General features: G+C 38.9%; 2 protein-coding genes across 5 annotated transcripts; both read left to right on the forward strand.

Annotated features, from left to right (window-relative positions):
- The first annotated feature begins 882 nt into the window (after positions 1 to 882).
- On the forward strand, positions 883 to 5,871 carry LOC135112545 (RNA polymerase-associated protein RTF1 homolog). 3 transcript variants are annotated; one of them, XM_064026991.1, is made up of 5 exons: positions 884 to 981; positions 1,958 to 2,031; positions 4,127 to 4,297; positions 4,711 to 4,849; positions 5,255 to 5,871. In XM_064026991.1, the coding sequence occupies exons 3-5, from the start codon at positions 4,196 to 4,198 to the stop codon at positions 5,374 to 5,376; spliced, it is 363 nt and encodes a 120-aa protein (XP_063883061.1). In that variant the 5' UTR covers positions 884 to 981; positions 1,958 to 2,031; positions 4,127 to 4,195; the 3' UTR covers positions 5,377 to 5,871. The 3 variants fall into 3 exon arrangements, with proteins under 3 accessions (XP_063883062.1, XP_063883061.1, XP_063883063.1); XM_064026993.1 differs by having other exon boundaries at positions 4,711 to 4,843; XM_064026992.1 differs by lacking the exon at positions 1,958 to 2,031 and having other exon boundaries at positions 883 to 981.
- A 1,800-nt stretch (positions 5,872 to 7,671) lies between these two features.
- LOC135112546 (mitochondrial import inner membrane translocase subunit TIM44-like) lies at positions 7,672 to 18,665 on the forward strand. 2 transcript variants are annotated; one of them, XM_064026994.1, is made up of 11 exons: positions 7,672 to 7,861; positions 10,811 to 10,989; positions 11,909 to 12,016; positions 12,820 to 12,998; positions 13,675 to 13,808; positions 14,390 to 14,628; positions 15,154 to 15,324; positions 16,424 to 16,588; positions 16,858 to 16,950; positions 17,218 to 17,334; positions 17,987 to 18,665. In XM_064026994.1, exons 2-11 carry the CDS (start codon positions 10,942 to 10,944, stop codon positions 18,122 to 18,124), a joined length of 1,392 nt encoding a protein of 463 aa, XP_063883064.1. In that variant the 5' UTR covers positions 7,672 to 7,861; positions 10,811 to 10,941; the 3' UTR covers positions 18,125 to 18,665. The 2 variants fall into 2 exon arrangements, with proteins under 2 accessions (XP_063883064.1, XP_063883065.1); XM_064026995.1 differs by lacking the exon at positions 10,811 to 10,989.
- The last annotated feature ends 1,709 nt before the right edge of the window (positions 18,666 to 20,374 follow it).

Here is a 20,374-nt window from a genome sequence, read left to right on the forward strand (position 1 = left end):
CTCTCTCTCTCTCTCTCTCTCTCTCTCTCTCTCTCTCTCTCTCTCTCTCTCTCTCTCTCTCTCTCTCTCTCTCTCTCTCTCTCTCTTAGTAATTTGTGTATAATTCAAAACTTTCATTCCGGAGCATCTATTATGTCGCATTTTCAATTTAACATTTTGTCATTACCTTTCCTCATATTTGATAAGAGAGAGAGAGAGAGAGAGAGAGAGAGAGAGAGAGAGAGAGAGAGAGAGAGAGAGAGAGAGAGAGAGAGAGAAATACCACCCTTATACCGAGCTGTCAGATGAAAGGTGAAAGATGTATTCCACTGAGGGTTGAGGGCGTGGCTGCCAGTTTCAATAGGCGTGTTTTTCTATCAGTTAACACGTATATGTGGTATGGTGTGATTGATTAACGCTTTTCTTTACTTCTTTAAGTATTATTGAAAACGTGAAGTCTCCAGCGTAATTTCTCTATTCCTTTTTTTTTTTTTTTATGAGAGGAGACCAACAGGGGAAAAAGGTTTTATTCCATCAGTTAACACAGTATGCGGTAGGAATTGATAGATTAATACCTTTTTCTTTACGCATAATTTCTTCATTTCATCCTATCACTCGTGTCAGATTTGGCTCAGCAGAAGCAAAGGTACGTACTAACTCTAAATATGCCGTTAGGTAAATATGCCGCTCACATATACGTTTAAATATACCGCTAGTTGGGTGTAAGATTCGATGTTGATAAGGAAGAGTTATAAAAATAACAAACTGCTATCTTATATAAATAAAGTATCAATAATCAGATAGAAAATACTGGATTAACTAATGAAATAATTAAAAGTTACTATATGTCGTCAATCATGTGAACATGTAAGTGTATTTCAAAGATATTATTTACCACAGAATAATTATTCGAACATGTTTACACCGCGCCAGCCTCTTTCCTGATCCTGTTTAAAGTTACAGGATGTGTTATCTTCTCTTCCTGCACCTGCTATTGATTCTGTAAGATTTTCTTTATCATACATAATTATTCAGAGTATGTATGACGTATTCAAGGTGATATTGTGATGGTTTTACTGCATGTAGTAACAACTAAAGGAACAAATTTGCCTAGAACTTTCATGTGTACCCTGTGCCGTACCCTCACGTTATGGTAACTCTCCACATCCCACATCAGGCCTTTGCTTCATATCTTACCTCTGATACTATATACTCTGGGCTTGTGGTGAGTGATAGAGCGAGGAAGCTTTTCGTCTTATCTTTTTTTTTTTTTTTTTTTTTTTTTTGGATCCACAGTATGGAACACACGGTGCCACTGAAACATCTTGAATCTCTGCAACCAAATTGGAGAAAAGAAATGAGCGGCCTATCCAAATTACGTTATGCCAACCACTTCAAACTCCCAACTAGTACTCCGTGCAGGGAAGGCTCATTACTGCCGATCTTATCAAATACTAATCAAATACTAGCACATGACCCCTTAACAAAGTCTTCATTAACTCACACCAGAGGTCGCCAATTCCAAAGTGGCAAGCCCCAATCCCCGCGTATCGGTAGAGACCAGACGTAAGTTCTAATCTGAGGTGCATAGATCTGTAGAACGCCCTGCCTCATAGTGCTGTTGCAACTGACTCCACTGCATCATTTAAAACTCCTTACACTCTCACTGAAGCCCCTTTGATTACAATGAGCAACACTACCACTGCATTTTCCAGAGTAGTCAATTTTGCGTAAGGGACACTCCTCAGCCCTCAGGTGTGGGTGTCTTCTAAAGGGTCCTGGGAGCTTGGGGAGGGTTTAGGGGGTCTTATTAGGTGTCTTGAAGGGGCTTGGGTGAGGAAGTTAAGTCATAGAGATCTGAGGAAAGGAATTGTTTATCTTTCTCTGGGTCTGGGAGGGTCTGGGGGTCCTGTGTGGGTGTGTATATACTTAGTAATGGTGAGTGTTTACTTAATAAGTTTGTTTCCCTTTTTTTCAGACTCAGAGGATTCCCAACAATACCTATTATCAGATACCAACAAGAATGGACAGTCACCTTGCTATGTCCAACAGGTGTGTGTGTGTGTGTGTGTGTGTGTGTGTGTGTGTGTGTGTGTGTGTGTGTGTGTGTGTGTTTTCCTCTTCCTCTTCCAGAATCCTTCTAGTCTTTACTCTTACTGTATCTAAATGACAACCTGGTTCTGGTATTGCTATTACCCCAAATTCACATTTTACTGAGCTGTTTGGGCAGTGTGAATGAAGTGTCCTGCAGTGTGCTTCAAAACAAACAGGAGGGGAGTGAGCATGAGATATTTTCAGGGAAAGTGAATACAAGTCCTTCTTTTGGTATAAAGAACAAAAAGCCTTGACATTATGTTTGTTTGGCCTTGTACCTATCATGGACTGTGCATTGGGTTGTATCTGTCAAGCAGGCTCTGAACCAGGAGTGTATAGTACCTCGTGTGCTGTAACGATATAGTCTTTGTAGAAGTATATTGTGGTTGACAGCATGAAGGGCTTTGGGGAAGTCAACAAAGATTGGTAATGCTGATAATTTGTCGCCAACAGATTATTAAAGGTGGATGGAAAATTGATTTAGAGCATGATGAACCCATACTGAGATAGGATTAAGAGAGGAAGAAATTGGTTCTCAAATAGAGTGGTAGATGAGTGGAATGGACTCTGTAATCACGTTGTTAGTGCTGGGACATTAGGGAGCTTTAAGAGAAGATCAGACTGGGTTTATGGATGGGGATGATAGGTGGAAATAGGTGGGTATATTTCATAGACGGACTGCCTGGTCGCTTCTTGCAGCTTCCCTTATTTCTTATGTTCCTATGTTATGTTCTTATGTTCTTATGTTCTGAGAGTCACTTGACATTTTATTTTTGTAGGCTCCACCTACACTGGCTAGTAAATATTGATTACCTGGAGCTGTGCGGGTAATGGCCTCACACAGTCCACACTAACACTGCTCAAAGCTTCTTCTGTGACAGAAATGGGCTGCAGTGGAGAGACTTCACAGGTTTCCACATACTTGATGTGAAGGGCAAGGTGGACGTCAGTTTACATTGTCCACCTTGGCCTTCACATCAAGTATGTGGAAACCTGTCAAGCCTCTCCACTTTTTTTGTCTTTGATGTTTTGGTGTGTTTTTCAAGATTTTAGTTTTTTTTTTTTTTTTTTTTTTTGTATTTTTCATTGCTTCTCATGGAACATTCATCTCTTTTTGTGTGCCTGATGTTTGGGTACATTTATTGCAAAAATTAAAGGATAAAGTGTCTTCAAACCTCCCTCTTGAAGGAATTCAAGTCATAGGAAGGTGGAAATACAGAAGCAGGCAGGAAATTCAGAGTTTACCAGAGAAAGTAAGGAATAATTGAGAATACTTGTTAACTGGGGAAATGTCACATGGCTCAAAAGAGCTTGAAGGCTTGGGGACTTGGTATGGGTCAATACATCACTGGCTGGTGGCTAGCTTGACACACACACACACACACACACACACACACACACACACACACACACACACACACACACACACACACACACACACACACACACACACACACACACACACACACACATATGATGCAGCACTTAACAACTACATTACAGTACTATTACAGGTACCATCTCTTAAGTTGGTAGGCATAAAATGTTATCAGCCATTTGATAATGGTTTTCTATAGATCTGAATGTAAGGCAACTCCACTCACAGGGAGAACACATGAGGTAAATAATGAACTGCTCACAAGAACAGAACAGTATCAGGACACATGCAGTGCTGATAAGGAAAAACCCTCCATATCTCTCTCTCTGTCTTCTTGATCTTCTCTCATCTGGTTTTCTCCAGTGTAAATGCAGAATAAGATGAGATGGAGAGAGAAGAGAATTACAATATTTGCAATGCTATGAAGGAAAAACAAACAAGGTGATGTTTCCTTGTGGTATATCTCTTCCAACAGAAACGCATTGTGATTTTAAGCAGAAAACAAGGAGCGTTCTTTGTGGATCACAGTAGAAAGCAAACTGATATTTTTCTGTATCTCTTTAGGTAGAGAACACATTTTTTTGTGTCCCCAGATGGAAAACAAGATGATATTTTGTATGCTTTTCTTGTAATGACTTTTCACCTCATGACATATTTTTTTCTGCATTCCTTCAGGCGGAGATTGAAGCGAAGAAAGGAACAAAAATTGACGATCCGTTCACCCAGCGGTCGACTCGGCCCACCATGGTCACCCGTACCAAGGAACCTGACATGCAGTCCTTGGAGATGCTTATCAAGGTGGAGATGGAACAGAAAATGAAACAAGAAGAAGAGAAGAGAAAAAAGGTAGGGTGTAGTATGGCCTTTGCATTTTTATATGGTTAACATTTTTGGATTGATAAGCCAGAGATAATATGAATTCAGTCAGGAAGGATGGAAAATGAAGCAAAAGGAAGAGAGAGAAGAAATGTAGGGTGTGGTGTGATCTTTGTATTCTTATACGGTTAACAATTTTTGATTGATGAGTTATAGGTAGTTCAAACTCAGAGTCAGCAAAGACATCATAACAGACAAGTGGGTGAATGGACATCTTTGTGTCATGTATTAAACTATCTTGTTCATTTGATGATTGAAGGAGTTTTACTAAATAGCACACTAAAATCTTTCTTTTTGAGCTGTTGTTGGCTCCCTCAGTATACTAACTTAGTCACTAATGAATAATAAGAGTGACATTTTGTGTTTTCTTTCTTTTTTTTCAGGAAGAAGAGCTTAACAGAAAGAAGCAAGATGAAGAGAAGAAGAAAGACGAAGAGCGGAAGAGAATACAAGCTGAAGATCTATTCGCTGCTCATGATTTTGATGTCAAGATCGACTTGGATGTGACGATTCCTGGTAATGGTAACTGATGCTTGCTTTTCTGTCCTGTATAGCCTAAGAGGGTTAGGAGTTCAAGTTCAAGAAATCAGTGTTTTTGCATTGTGTCTGTCTGTAAGATTGATTTTATTCCTCATGTTGCCATATCTCTTCCTGTACACTGCCTATAATTCTCTTTATCACTCTGTACAGTCTCCAATCCTCCTTATATTTTCTGCTCAGTTCCTAGTCCTCTTCATCTTCATCTGCACTGTTTCTAGTCTTCTTTACATCACTGCCTTTGCTCAGTCCCTAGTCCTTTTCATCTCCATCTGCACCGTCTCTATTCCTCTTTATGTCACTGCCTCAGCTCAGTTCCTAGTCCTCTCTATCTGCACTGTCTCTAGTTCTCTTCACCAACACTCAGTAATTTCAGTGTACCTTTTCCAGCCTCAGCTCCTGTTGGTCCCAGACAAAACCTGGGGAGTGCAACAAATGGGAGTTCAGTGAGTGCAGCTCCCAAGAGATCTCTAAATCTTGAAGAGTACAAGAAGAAAAAAAGCTTAATATGAATAACTGTAGCTTAGGTTGATAAAATCTTCTGGTGACAATTACAAGTGTAGAATGACTCCACACATGCCAATACACACACACACACACACACACACACACACTTACTTATTCCTTCATCAACAATATTAATTGTAATTTTCAGCATAAGAAAAAGTAACATTGATATTTTATTTTAAATGCCAGACTTCTTTGATTTAGGATAATTTCAACTCTAATTTTTCTTTATTATTATTATTATTGTTGTTATTATTATTGTTGTTATTATTATTATTATTATTATTATTATTATTATTATTATTATTATTATTATTATTATTATTATTATTTTGTTTCTTTTCATTTTTTCTTGCATCTTAGTAAATTTTCACTCACTCTAGTGGTACAAATTTCATAAAACCCATGAATGTTTTTTTTTCTCAATGGGGATCTTGTGCACCCCACAGGTGCATATTGTATGTACATGTCTGGGAGAATAATGATGATAATGTGTACAATTAATTCTGTAATGCCTGCTTTTGTTATGATTTTGATGCCATTGCAGAAAGGGAAAATATGATAATATGCAAATTTTTCACACGTTTTCATGATGGTGGGAAGTTTTCAAGTGTTAAGAAGTTAGTAGAAGTGAAAAGAAGTGTGTAGATCAATAGTTCCGTTTGAGTACTACTATTGTAGCTCTTGGCGTGAAGGAGTGATAAGTGAATGTTAAATTAAATGGAAATCATCAAATCATCTCATTATTTTGAAGCATGTACTCATGTTAAGTTTGTTCTGTCATCCATACTCGCAGTTATTACAAGTTATTTAACGTTCGTAGCTCAAAATGTGGCTACTGTACTTTTTTTTTTTTATTACTAATTCATACCTTTCATGTACATTAATTGCCACATTCATAAAAAAAGTATGTTCATACTCTCGGGGAGAAAGGACTGGCGAGGAGGAGGAGGCATATTATTGACAATTCTACTGCATCTACTTCATCCAATATTGTGGTGTTTGGAATGTGCTTTCACCAAACTTGATGCATGTCAAGGAATATTAATGATAAAATGACTACACAGTAATACAACGTTCTGGTGAATGTTGCTAGAAATAAATAAAAAAAAAAAAAAAACAAACTTGTGCAATGGCTCTCATTTGACTTTATTGTTCTTTAGTTTTAATATGTACTGAAATGAAACGCCTGCCAGCTAGAGCTGATAGAAGAGAGGCGAGCGGACGTGAACTGCTTTAAGCTGTAGTGACGTCGTCTGCCACGGGATGCAGTCGTCCCACTTTGTTTCATGACGATGGCTTGTGTACAGCTCAAATTTGCATATGCATGCACTTATTGAAAAAAAAAGATAAGTTAATACCTCTTTTTCTCTTTATTACAAGTAATTATATACACAATGTTTATATTAACATAAGGAAACTATAGATAAAGACGAAGTTAGAGTCAAAATATTCACCTTTTCCTATCTGGCCAGACTTGCCAAGGGAAACAAATATTCCTTTACAAGACCGTAATTAATTTTTCGAAATCATCGAAAAACACTTAATAAAACATTAAAAAAATCTAAAATAACACAAAACAAATGACAAGAGGTCCTGAAACATTCATAATAGGAGAATAGACAGGCAACCGTCAATGTGTGTTATAATAATAATAATAATAATAATAATAATAATAATAATAATAATAACAACAATAATAATAATAATAAACAGTTTATTGGTTAGGCAGTTGTGTGTGTTTCTCTCTCTCTCTCTCTCTCTCTCTCTCTCTCTCTCTCTCTCTCAGTAGTTCCACTGGTTTTCAATGGCGTTTTTACGGTTCTAGTGACAGATTAATAACATTTATATACTATTAACAGGAGAAACAGGCTTTTAATAGGCTGTAGTCAAAGTGACGCGGGTTTTCAAGGCTGGTTTTACGGTTCTAGTGACAGATTAACATTTCTACATTATTAATAGGAGAAACACCTTTGAAAACCCTACTAATCATCTTTGTGGCCATGGGAAACAGGAGAGAGAGAGAGAGAGAGAGAGAGAGAGAGAGAGAGAGAGAGAGAGAGAGAGAGAGAGAGATTTTAACTGAGCCTATCCTGCGCTGGTTCTGTTTGTTACGGTGACATGGTATAGCAGTGTGAAATCTGCGTTTATAATCACTTAGCGGGTGTGGAGTGGGGAAAAAAAAAGAGAGTGGGGAAGTGAGGATATTTATATTAACTGAATTATTATTTGATAACATGTCAACTTTTGTGTGTGTGTGTGTGTGTGTGTGTGTGTGTGTGTGTGTGTGGGGGGGGGGGGTAGAGGAACAGTGACAGGTGGCGCTGGGAAGGGAAGGTTGGCTGCCGCCTGGCGGGCTGGCTGAAGTGTTTTAGTACTAGTCAGTCTTGCTTGCCCTACACGCTCTATTAACCAGTGTTTCCGTATTCCCGGCAACTTCTCCCTGCACCGAGCACCGCCAAGCAGCATCAGAGGGATACAAGTACTAAGGTGAGTCCAGCGGTGCCAGCCTCCTCTCAGCCTTACTGCCTTCACCTCCTACTCCCTGTAGTGTGTTGTACTCCTTTATTTAGGTTTTTATTATTCGTTATTTATTTGATTTATTTTTAGGTTTACGTCTGAGTCAGGAAACAGTTGAAAATTTAGCCTAATAATGAAGGTTCAGTATGTAAACCAAGGTGTCAGCTGAGGTAGAGGCTGGGCGTCATTGTTTTCAGTCATTATTTGCTTCGTCTCTCTCTAATTTTAAACCTAACATGTCCCAAGATGGAGCCACATGTCTAGTCTTTATATCCGCTGGTCAGATAAATCTGCCATAACCTGCTTTTGGTGTCATGAAAGATAATTGAGGCGGCCGGCTTGTCCACTGAGTACGCCGCTGAGGGCCGCCATGATGGACTCCGCCTCCTCCAGCTTGCTGGTTCCAATATTTTTTTTTCATTTTCCCGAATGACTTTATTTTGCTTGTATAGTAAGTTTTTATGGTTTCTAAAAATATTTTGTTGCTTTTGAAGTGTTTTTCTTGCTTCAGTTAAGTAAATGTGCTGAATTTGTTATTTTTTACGTAAATAAAGGACGGTTTTTTTACGGTGAAATTTACCCAACACGGGTTTTTGGCTTTTTTATTAGAGGCTGTAATGAAGGTTTTGTTGTTTCAAAAAATAGTTTATGATTCTTAAAGTGTTTTGCGTTCCTATTGAGTTAAGTATGTGATTTTTAAAATAGCTTTTAATCCCGTTAAAAGTGGTGATTTTGTCATTTTTTAGATTTTTTTATCTCTCTATTTTAGCTTTTAACTAAGTGTGTATTGTTTGAAAAAATAGTTCAGATTTTTTTAAGTGTTTTTTTGCGGTCTAAAATGAAGTGAGTGGACTTTTCAATGGTATTTATGGAGTCGAAGGTTCCAACACTTTTTACATATTTCTTATTAATATTTCTTTACAACTACTCAGGCTGCAGATGTTTTAATATTGTGAATATTTATTAAAGTAATTGTCAAGTCAGAATATATAATGCATTCGAGCCTAGCTTTATTTTTTTTAAAAGTCAATTTCAAAATGAAATACGTTACGTACGTAAGCCGGCCGGCGGCAGTTCGCATGTGACGTCATCAAGGAGGAGGGACTCTTTCTGCTCCAGTGTTTCTTCTATATTTACCGTAATTTCCAGTGTTTTCCTGGTGTTTCCAGCTGTTTCTTGACTCAGTCCTGTAGACAGCAGTAGTAGAAAAAAGAAAGTAAGATAAATGAAGGAGGAGGAGGAGGAAGAAGTGAGGAGGAGAAAGAAGAGGCAAGAGGTAAAACAATATTTAGCTTAGTTTCGCTTGTTGCTCTGCCTTCCTCTGTAATATTTGGTGTGTTTTAGGTGTTTTACGTATTTTGGAAGTATATAGGAGTGTTGTGGAGTGTTTAGAGTGTCTTTATGGGGTGATTAGGTGTGTTTTGGGTGTATATTTGCTGTTATCATTGTGTTTTAAGTGAATTTTGGGTGTTTTTAGTGCGGTTTAGGATGTTTTTAGTTAGATTTTACGTGTTTTGAGTCGTGTGGGGTGTTTTGAGTATATTGTGAGATGTTCTGGTGTGTTTGGGACTATATTAAGGTGTTGTGAATTTGTTTTGGATTTATTTCGGGTGTTTTAAGTGTGTTGAGTGAGTTTTGGTGTATGAGGCGTCTTTTGGGGTGTATTTGAATGTGAGCAGGCAGTGCTGGATCTGTTAGGGTGTGTTTGGGGCGCATTCTGTGATGTCGTGAGGTGTTTTGGGTGTATTTAAAAGTGAGAAGGCAGTTTTAAGTCTGTTAGGGTGTGTTTGGGGCGCATTCTGTGATGTCGTGAGGTGTTTTGGGCGTATTTAAGTGTGAGCAGGCAGTTTTGAGTCTGTTAGGGTGTGTTTGGGACGCATTCTGTGATGTTGTGAGGTGTTTTGGGTGTGTTTTGGATGTTTTGAGTGTTTTGGGTATGTTTGATGAGTTTTGGGGTGTTGTAAGGTGTTTTGGGTTCGTTTTAAATGTTTTGAGTGGATTTTTGCAGATATTTTAGGATGTTTTGAGGGTGTTATGTTTGTTTCGAGTGTGTTTTTGGTGTGTTTGGGTGAGATTTGTGGGTATATTGGGATGTTATGGGGTATTTTGAGTGTTTTGGATGTTTTAAGCGTGTTTTGGGTGTCTTCGAGTAAGAATTGTGAGTATTTTTGGGTGTTATGTGGCGTTTAGCGTGTGTTGAATGCTTAAAGTGTGTTTTGTGTGTGTTTGGATGTCTGAAGATGAATGGAATAGTTATAACAGAGAAGGACGGAATCAGGGAGGCAATCAAAGTGTTCTGAGAATAACTGGGTGGTTTAGGTGAGGTGTTTGGTGTGAGAGATGGATGTGTGACACTGGAAAGGAAGAATGCAAATGAACTGGATGAAATAATCAGCATGGAGGAAGTGGAGAGGTGTGTGAGACGGCGGAAGAATAGTAAGGCAGCAAGCTCGGATGATATACCGTACTAGTTCTACAAGAATGGTGGTGAGGTAATGATTGCTTGAATGTCTGAATTATTCATCCAAGGCTGGGATGAAGAGAGTACCGAAAAAATGGAGTCAATACAGAGTGTGTCTGTTCCATAAGGAAGGATACAAGAATGAGAATGAGTTTACATGATAATATAAGGATAATATGTTTGTGGTGAATGAAATGATTGAGAGAGAGAGAATAAGGATGGAAGTAAATTGTACTTAGGTTTTTTAGATATAGATATTGTTTATGTTAGGGTGAATAGAGATAATTCTAGATAATTCGTAAAAAAAGATTGGGTTGAATGAAAATTTAGACAACTTAGTGCGAAGTATGCATGTGGACACGAACTAAATACAGATGACTAAATGATATATAGAAACAGACTGGGTGAAGAGTTAGAGTAGTTAGGCAAGAATGTATATTGTCACGCACCCTTTTCAGCTTGTATATGTACAGAGAGACGAATGAACGGATGAGTGAGGCTGTTAGGGAGTTTTTCGAGAGAATGTGCCCTGTGTAGCATCAAGATCAAGACGAGAATCGAGCCACGGCTGCAGCTTGATCAAGATCAGATGAGTGGCCGAACAGAACACTTCTGGCGGGTGGCCGGCCTCATTAGGGTAAGCATCTAAGACTCACAGACGCCTCAAACAACAAATCATACACAGAACACTGTGCAGGGAGGCTGTGCGTGCGTGGGGAGCGGGACATGTGCAGGTGCGGGCGTAAAAACAGCTGGTGAAGTGACATCGTCTGCTAGGCGGAGGTCATGTGTTAGATAAATTTTCGGAAAAGTTGCATCCTTTCATTCTTATGTTTACGCTTTCGCTTCTTGTTCATTTCTGGATGTTTTGAATTGACATGATGGCTGGTATGGCTGTTTTAGCTCAAATTGTCAACAATTATATGATAACATCACCTGGAGTGAATGAGCTGTGCCTGATGAAACAAGGGTGGAGTGCACAGCCTCCTATGTTACTCGTGTGTTGTGTGTAGGACAATATTATAATCTTCTGCTCTGAATCACGGATAATCTTACTTTTACTAGATAGACAGGATGAATGGGTATGCTCTTCTAAGACTGATATATTTACACACACACACCATGTTACATCAGCATCTAAGATTGGATTCACTTTATCTTTCATAGTTTGACACCTTAAGATAATCATTTGAGGGAGTGGTTCTGTACTTGTGAAATGGATACTGAAGGTGAATGCTGGGAGGAAAAAGATGATTGTTTTTGAGAGAAAGGAAGTAAGAAGATGAAGATGTGTGTGACTTTCAGGGTGGTGCAAGGTGACAGTTTCTCTCTCTCTCTCTCTCTCTCTCTCTCTCTCTCTCTCTCTCTCTCTCTCTCTCTCTCTCTCTCTCTCTCTCTCTCTCTCTCTCATACTTACTAAAATCCTCCTATGTACATAAACTCTTACACAATTCCTGCATTTCACTTCTCTTTTGCTCCCCTCACTACTTTCCCTAAATACTTCACAAGAGTATGGCCAGTAGCACCAGTTACTAATTTTGTCACTTTGCTTGCAGGACATGAGGATGGGACACAGAGGAGTGGTGGTGATGAGGGCGAGAGGAAGGCTTGGGCTGCAGCCTCCCGCCCTCCCCCAACTCTCCACACACCACATGGCTGTCACGGTATGCTTGACACTAAAGAGACAGTGCAGCAGTGAACACACTTGCAGCAGCACTCTGTTATTTGTCGTGTCTCTTTTTCATTATTCTCTCTGTCTATTTGTCTTCTCTCTCTCTTACTCTCTCTGTATTTTCCTTATTGAATTATTTATGTTATTTATTTATTTAGTTTTACTTATTTATTTTCATGTCTTTGTATTTCTTTGAGTTTCGTTGTTGATGTAACCTTTACATTATTACTGTGAAAGAAAGGTGATGAGTTATCTTGAAAATTTAATGAGTGGGTGTGATATTTCTATGTGTGGGAGGAAAAGCATTTCAGAAATAGATACCAAAATCATTAAGTAATACCTGTAATTGTTGTCGTAGACCTTCCAGAGTCAAAATACCACAGACGCGAGTATTTATCTACCTATCTATTTACCAGGTGGGCAATCCCATGTTGGGTGGCCTAGACAAAGCTACACACACACACACACACACACACACACACACACACACACACACACACACACACACACACACACACACACACACACACACACACACACACACACACACACTCATAGCCCTGTTGGCCCCCAATAATCTCGTGGACCACCCAGGAGCTGAAGTATAATGCAGCTGGCCACACACATCCACAACAATGCCCCACAGCACACACTGGTTTACCTCTGCCCCTTCATAATGAGATGGTGCCCTACTCCATATTTCCATCCTGAGACCACAGCAGATGTCACAGATCCACCACAGACAAAATACAATGGACACAAGTACATGTAATGGTGATTATTGTGTTCTGACAGATGCAGCAGAGAAGTTACAGTGCCACACCACCCCCCCAGCGCCCCCCAACCTTCCTCGGGAAAATCATTGAGAACTTCAGAGAGGAATTGAACAGAAACCAGAAGATGAAGGAAAGCTTGAAGGAGTTCAGAAAGGATATGGAAAAATTAGAAAAGTCTGAAGCGTTACAAAAAGTCAGGTTGGTTATCATGATTATGCTTTTTTCTCCTTGTTCACCTCTTCTTCCTTTCTTCTTACTCTTCATATCTTTTTATCTTTCATTTCCTTTCTTCCTCCTTTCATTCATCCTGTATTTTATCTCAATATATTCCATCTTTTACATCTTCAAAACATTCATCTCTCTGTCTATTCATCAAGATATCCATTGATAATCCTCTCTAAATAATTGAGATCATAGGAAGGTTGAAACAGAAGCTGGCAGAAAGTTCTAGAGTTTCCATATGAAGGGGATAAAAGATTGAAGATACAAATTAACTCTTGCATTGGTGCGTTGAATGGGATATGATCTAATTAACCCTTTGAGTGTTGTGGGTTCTCCTTCAGTGTCAGGAAATAGTCTGGTGCAAGTATAGAGAACTACTTCAGAAAACTGCCACTGCCAGCAGATGAGTAATGAGTAGTGAAGTGCCTGTAGTTCTATTGAAATTATCTATGGTTACTTAAATAATATAAGTTGAAGGATTAAGAAACTAGACTTAACTTTTGATTTAATTCCAGTCTGGTGATTGTCGGATAAGGTGTTTGAGTCCTCTTTTGAATCTTGACCATGTTCTCCCAAATTTCCAGTTGTTGGCAAAAGAAATGAAAGAAAATCTTTAGGAAATATTATAGTGTTATAATTTCCTTGCACACAGAGAGAAATACCAGACAGTGGAGGAGGAGACAGCAGAGGGAACAAAGAAGGCCAAGCAACAGTTTTACACCATCAAGAAGAAAGTTACCGAGACAATGGAGGAAGCACACAAGGCAGAAATTCTCCAGAAGGCGTGTAAGTGACTAAACAATGTGATATTTCTTCCCTTCACTTCCTGTACTTACTCTCCTCCTTGTTATGTCCACCTCACTACTGCAGGAGTTAGCCAGTACCTTTACCCTTCCATCTCTTCCACAGGTACTTACTCTCCTTGTTCTGTCCACCTCGCTACTGCAAGAGTTGGCCAGTAGCTCCACATTTTCATCCTGTTACTTACTCTGTTTTGTCCATCTCAGTATTGCAGGAGTTAGCCAGTACTCATCTCTTCTGGTACTTACTCTTATCTTTGTTCTCTTCATCTCAGTATTGCAAGAGTTAGCCAGTACTTTCACTCTTTGATCTCTGAAGAGTGTCTAGTCCCAAGGATTTTGAATGTTAGATTGTGGACCTGTGATGGCAGTAGTAGTAGTAGTAGTAAAGTGAGGGAGAAAGAAGAAAAATAAGATAAAGAGAAGGAAATTCTTGATTGAATCTATGATTTTAGAATGAGAAGTAGAAAATAGTTACTTGTAAATACCTTAGTAATTTCAGAGCAAATCAGCAAATAAACAGATAACCATCCAATTCATTCCTTGACTGTACTTATCTTGTTGCAGCCAAACTGACAGAGGAGGCAACAAAGCAGGCTCAGAAAGTCGGGCAGACCATCTCGCAGAAGGGTGAGGAGATCAGCAAGACCCAGACATACCGCACCATCTCGGACACTGCCAAGGCCATGAAGGAGGAGATAGACCAGTCCACCTTTGGGGGAGCTGGGGCCAGAGTGTACAAAGCGCCCAAGAAGCTGCGCAAGAGAGTTGAGCGAGATCCTGAGGCAGAGAAGAGAATTATTCAGGTTTGTGTTGGGAGGAAGAAAGCAGTAGACTTTTTTTTTTCAGTCTTTCTATATATTATTTTTTTTGTGGTTTTTGATACTATAGTGCTTTGTTGTGCTTTTTCTTTCCTTTATTTCTTCTTTTGATCTTTCTTCCTTCTTTCCTTCTACTTTTCTTCTTTCCTTCTTCCTTTCTCTTTCATTTGTCCCTTCTATTTTCCATCCTTCCTTCCTCCTTCATTTCTTCCTTCTATCTTTCTCCCTACATCATTTATTTTTCCTTTTTGTCCTTCCTCTTTCACTTCTTGCTTCCACCTTCCTTTCCTCCTTCCTCTTTCATTTCTTATTTCACGTTTTATGTTCTGTTGGTGTTCCTTGGGTTACAACATTTATATTTTATAAAAAGATAAAGATGATATTATTCTTTATTTTTTAAAATTATTATTTAGATACGTAGTAAGAGATTTTGTTGAACTGGATGGACAGTCAAAGAGATTTTTCAGTGTCATATCATAAAGCAACTACATCTCTTTATTTTCTCCCCAGGCGAACACTGAAGCAAGAGGAATAACACTACATAAGGATTCTCAGTTTGCCCAGAGCTGGCAGAACTTTAAGGACAACAACCCTTATGTCAACAAAGTACTTGTGTGGAAGACAAAGCTAGATGAGAGTGACAACCCGTTGGTCCGCGCCTCAATGTTGATGAAGGATAAGGTGAGATGATGTGTTGTTTTGTTCTGCTCCTGAAGACTTGATGGTGTGACATTGTTATCAGCTTTTTAGTTTCTCTTACTCATATTCTGTCCACTTTCCTAATGCAGATCATCAGTATTCTCAGTCTTTCATTCATGTTACTGGTAAACTCTGGAACTCCCAGCCTGCTTCTGTATTTCCTCCCATTTTTGACTTGAAATGTTTCAAGAGGGGAGGTCTCAAAGACACTTCTGAAATTTTTGGATAATCCTTTTTCTTTTGACCATACTCTAGAGCAGGGGTTCTTAACCTTTTGATGGTTCCATACCCCCAGTGGATTGTCGAATATGGTCCCATACCCCCTTCACTTGACTGTTCAAATAATTATCACCAATCCTATTATTTGCCAGTATGTCTTCCAGATACGAGTATTTCAATTGCTTGAATTTACTGTACTTTAGATACGGATTACTAGGAAAAAAACATAACCATTGATAATTTTATTATTTTTTACTGAAAGCAAAATTAATAAAGTTATAGTTCCGTTTTATTATACAAAAAAAAAAAAGAACAGAACATAAATGTGCAAGTTTTTAGTCCCTCGACTACATAAAAACATAACCATTGATAATTTTATTATTTTTTTTACTGAAAGCAAAATTAATAAAGTTATAGTTATAGAAATCGAGTCCCAGACCCCCGGCCTTTGGTTCCCATACCCCCAAGGGGTATGGATACCCCCGGTTAAGAACCCCTGCTCTAGAGAGACTGGCACCTTCATTGGGCTCATTTTTCTAATAAGTTTTGTTGCCCTAGGCTAAAGCACCTCTTACATAAAGCAATGTTTTCTTGAATTTTTGTCCCCCTTGGCCCTTCCATATTTCTATTCACTATTATTTGACATATTGGGTTTGTTAGGTATACTTTCATCAACTGTAGGAAGTGTCTATGGTTATATTCTGACCTGCACATGTTTGAGCTGTTTGGCGGCATCTTCCTTGTTTTTTACTACCACAGCTCCTCCTCAGTCCATTCCTCCACCTGCATTTGATATAATGGATCTGTTATGCATACTTCCATTGAGTATAGGAAGTGTTGATCGTTATATTTTGATCTGCAGATGTCCGAGCTGTTTGGTGGCGTCTTCCAAAGAACAGAGTTGTCTGAGGCTCTCACTGAAATCTGCAAGATGGACCCAACTTTCGATAAGGAAAGGTTCTTGCTGGAGTGTGAATATGACATGATTCCTAATGTGTTAGAGGCAATGATCTCTCCAGATTTAGAGGTGAGCAGGCTCTTGGCTAAACATTTTACATTACTTTGTAGGTTTGCTTAGGTTTGGTAGGAAAACTGAGAGCTGAGGCATTATTGATAAACAGAAGATGATTTTGTATGTATATGTGAGAGTGAAATAAAATGTTCTTATAGCCATTGTCATAACCGACCATCCATCATTATACACTACCCAACTTCTTGTATGATAGAAAGATGATGTTTTTTCTAATGGCACTTTAATATATGGAGTAAATGAAGTAAATTGTGTTGTTCTTACAGGTTTTACAAGACTGGTGCTATGAGAGAGCCTATTCCCTCCTGGCCACTCCTGTCAAGCAAGCCTACCAACTCGGCCTCAAATTTGATTCCAAGGTGAGAGAGGGAGAGAGAGAGAATGAAATTCAGGACATATTATTTTTACTGGTACACCAGAGAGGTTGAATATTTGAGAGGACACAAGAAAAGTTGAGAAAAGAAAAAGATGTTTGAATGATAGAAAGACTACTACAATTACTACTACTATACCCACCACCACCACCACCACCTACGTTACCATACAACCAACACATTAACACACAGGCAATAAACACAACACACCACACACACTATACTAATGAAGACTTGTATTTCCCATTACAGGTCCTGGATGTGGACAATGTGGACTTAGTAATGGGCAAGGTGATGGAGGAGGGCCCTGTGCTGGCTGTGTCATTCCAGTCCCAACAAATCATGTGTCTGCGGAACAGTAAAGGGGAGGTGAGTGTCTCGGGGAAAGAACCATATTGTGAAACACTTCCATGCTGTACTTCAACTACATTTCAAAGGCTCTAGTTGTGGTTCCTCAGATTTTTAAAGGCATTTTATGGTTTTAGTGACAGGTTAACAAGATTTCTACATTGTTAACAGGAGCAACACTCTTGAGAATCTGGTTAAGCATCTCTGTGGCCTTGAAAAATAGTTGTGGTGAGAGCAGGAGAGTGTGCATAAGCCAGAGGGGAAACTGGACAAATGTAAATGCTAATACAGGGCCACATCACTGTAGCTACCTATCTGTCTGTCTATATATCAGGGCAGCAATCCCACATGGGTAGCTGAGATAAAGCATCACACACTCTTACACACAACATTCACACTCTTAATCCTTACAAAGCAATGGCTACAGTGTTTTGGGGGATCTCAAACAAAGTGGTAGATTAATGGAATGGAGTTAATAATCAGGTTGTTAATACTGAGTCATTAGGGAGCTTTAAAAGAAGATTAGACAAATTTATGGATGGTGATGATAGATGGAAATATGTAGGTGTGTTTCTTATAAGGACTGCCACTTGTAGGCCTGATGGCTTCTTGCAACTTTTCTTATTCTCTTATGTTCTTACAATAGTAATTGTAATCCATTCTTTTCCAAAAGGTTGTGGAGGGCGACCCCAGCAAGGTACTACGAGTTCAATATGTGTGGGTCTTATGTCGAGACCAGACTGAGTTAGACTCCCGCGCAGCCTGGAGAATACTGGACCTGTCTGCCCAGAGCACGGAGCAGCTGGTGTAACAAAGGACTCCACTAAGAGTGATGACTTATGTGATGTGTGACTTGATAAGTTACGAGTATGTTTGAAACGCTGCCGTTGCAGGTGAAAGGTGACACTGGATGATGAAGAACTTGTAAATAATTTTTTCCTCACCTGGACATGCGATACAAAGGCCAGGCTGAATAAGTTGTGTTTGGAAATGTTAATATTGTGGATAAAAGAAGATACAGCAGATGATAAGCCATTTAATGATAAATTTTTCTTACCTGAATGTAAAAAGAGCTTATACTCTATAGTGTTGTTGGTTGATATTAAATTTCTGTATATTTTTTTACTAGTTGGATATTACTAAGTAATGTATGTGGCCTTTTTGAAAATCTGATACACTTAACAACAAAATTGAAGACTCACAGAAGCAGATATTATGGGTTATAAGCTCAAGATTTATCTTTTTTTTTTTTTCCACTATATATTGTACTGTATTATTTAAGTAGAACTGTAGTCGTGTCTGAAATGTAACTGCAGTTTTATTTTTATCTCATTTATTTTCAAGATTTTTCACTGATTTTTTGCTTTCCTTAAAATCTCAAAATGCTGGTAATTGACTATCACATTAACCAGTATTGAAGGCAAGAAGCTAAGTAGTTGGTATGTTTCAATCAGGCAGACTTTTTTACCAGTAATATTTTATACTTTCATTCTCATTTACACTCCGTTGCTATTATCATTATATTTTTAAGGGAGTGAATGTTGAGTCATTTAGAAGATAATTAATTTCTCTAGTATGCAGTGTTGGCTGCCTTGCAGTTTCCAGTCTCTTGTCTCTTTGTCATTGTTAGCAGGAGACCATTGTTCCTTAAGCCTCTTCTTCCATCCATAGTCACATTCATCCCTTTTGTAACCTGAGTAAGTGATCCCATGACAAGCCTGCCTAAAATTTCTCACAGCCTTCTCCATTTCTCCATCTGCATTTAGATGAGAGGAATGCACTTACCAAGATTAGGAGAGCGGTAAGCGTCAATATTGTGTTATTAGATAGCAAGATATGCAACGTATGGACTGGATCATGTGTGGTGCTCCTGTTAAGGATGATGGGTATGAATGAGTGTTGTCAGTGAGGTGTGTTGTGAACTGTTGATGAGCACCAGAGGGAATGATGTGTAATGATCAGTGTGGAATAAGAGGGTAGGATGCATGGCTCAGGTTTTTATTGTGAGATGTTGATGTGGAAGGTATTTGGTGAAAGATAAGTCAGTGAATACTACTGATCTTGTGTTGTGCTGGCACAGGCTACTCAGAGAACAGATTTTACTTAAGGCTTCCTAGCAAGCACAAAAAAATGGGCTAGGACAAATTGACTTATTGGCATCTCAAATGCATCTCTCCTCCTCACTCACACCCATAGCAACAATGACCAGTATTGTGTAGGTCACCACTGTCAGTGTTCATTGTGTTTTTGGTGATGTGTGATTGGTGCTGTTCTCTGAGTGAAATGCATTTTATGTTCATGCTTTGGTGTTTGCAGTGATGAGTGTGAGGAATGGTGATATCATTCAGTCATAGATCTTCACATGTCAGGCTTAAATGGTGTCGATATCGCAAAATATGTGAATTTAAAATGCAAAACTTGCAGAACCTCATATAAAAATTCATCAGGGGAAGCAGTGTAATCGTCTTTTCACAAACACATTGGTGGCATTCCTTTATTGTAACCCCATGGCTTCTAGCTTTATGAAGGCATTTGGACTCTATTCTGACTCTTACAGCAAGGCAGCTGAAAGGAAGCAGTGGGATGCCACCACTGTGCCTGTGTAAAGACAATTCCTCAGTGCCTCACTTGGCTAATTTTCATACAAGATTCCAAAAGTTTCATGTATTCTAATTCACTTGTTTTGCTATATCAACACCATTCAAGCCTGGCATGTGAAGATTTATGATTGAATAATATCACCATGACCTGTCTTGCATTCATCACTACAAACACCACAAAATGAGCAGAACAAAATATGTTTCAACCTGAGAAAAAAGCCAATTATGCATCACTAAACATACTGACACTGGTAAGTAGTGGTGGTCATTGCTGCTATAGACGTGAGTGAGGAGAAGAGATGCACTTGATGTCTGAATGAGTCGATATGTCCCTGCCCATTTTTTATGCTTGTTGAATGGTCTAAGTAAGATGCTCTCCCTAAGTAGCCTTTGCAGCCCTGATGTAAGATCGGCATTCACTGACTGTAGTAGGGGTGATTCGGGGAATTCATGGGTATAAA

The sequence above is a fragment of the Scylla paramamosain genome, chromosome 24 (genome assembly GCF_035594125.1).
Source record: "Scylla paramamosain isolate STU-SP2022 chromosome 24, ASM3559412v1, whole genome shotgun sequence".
Taxonomy (NCBI): domain Eukaryota; kingdom Metazoa; phylum Arthropoda; class Malacostraca; order Decapoda; family Portunidae; genus Scylla; species Scylla paramamosain.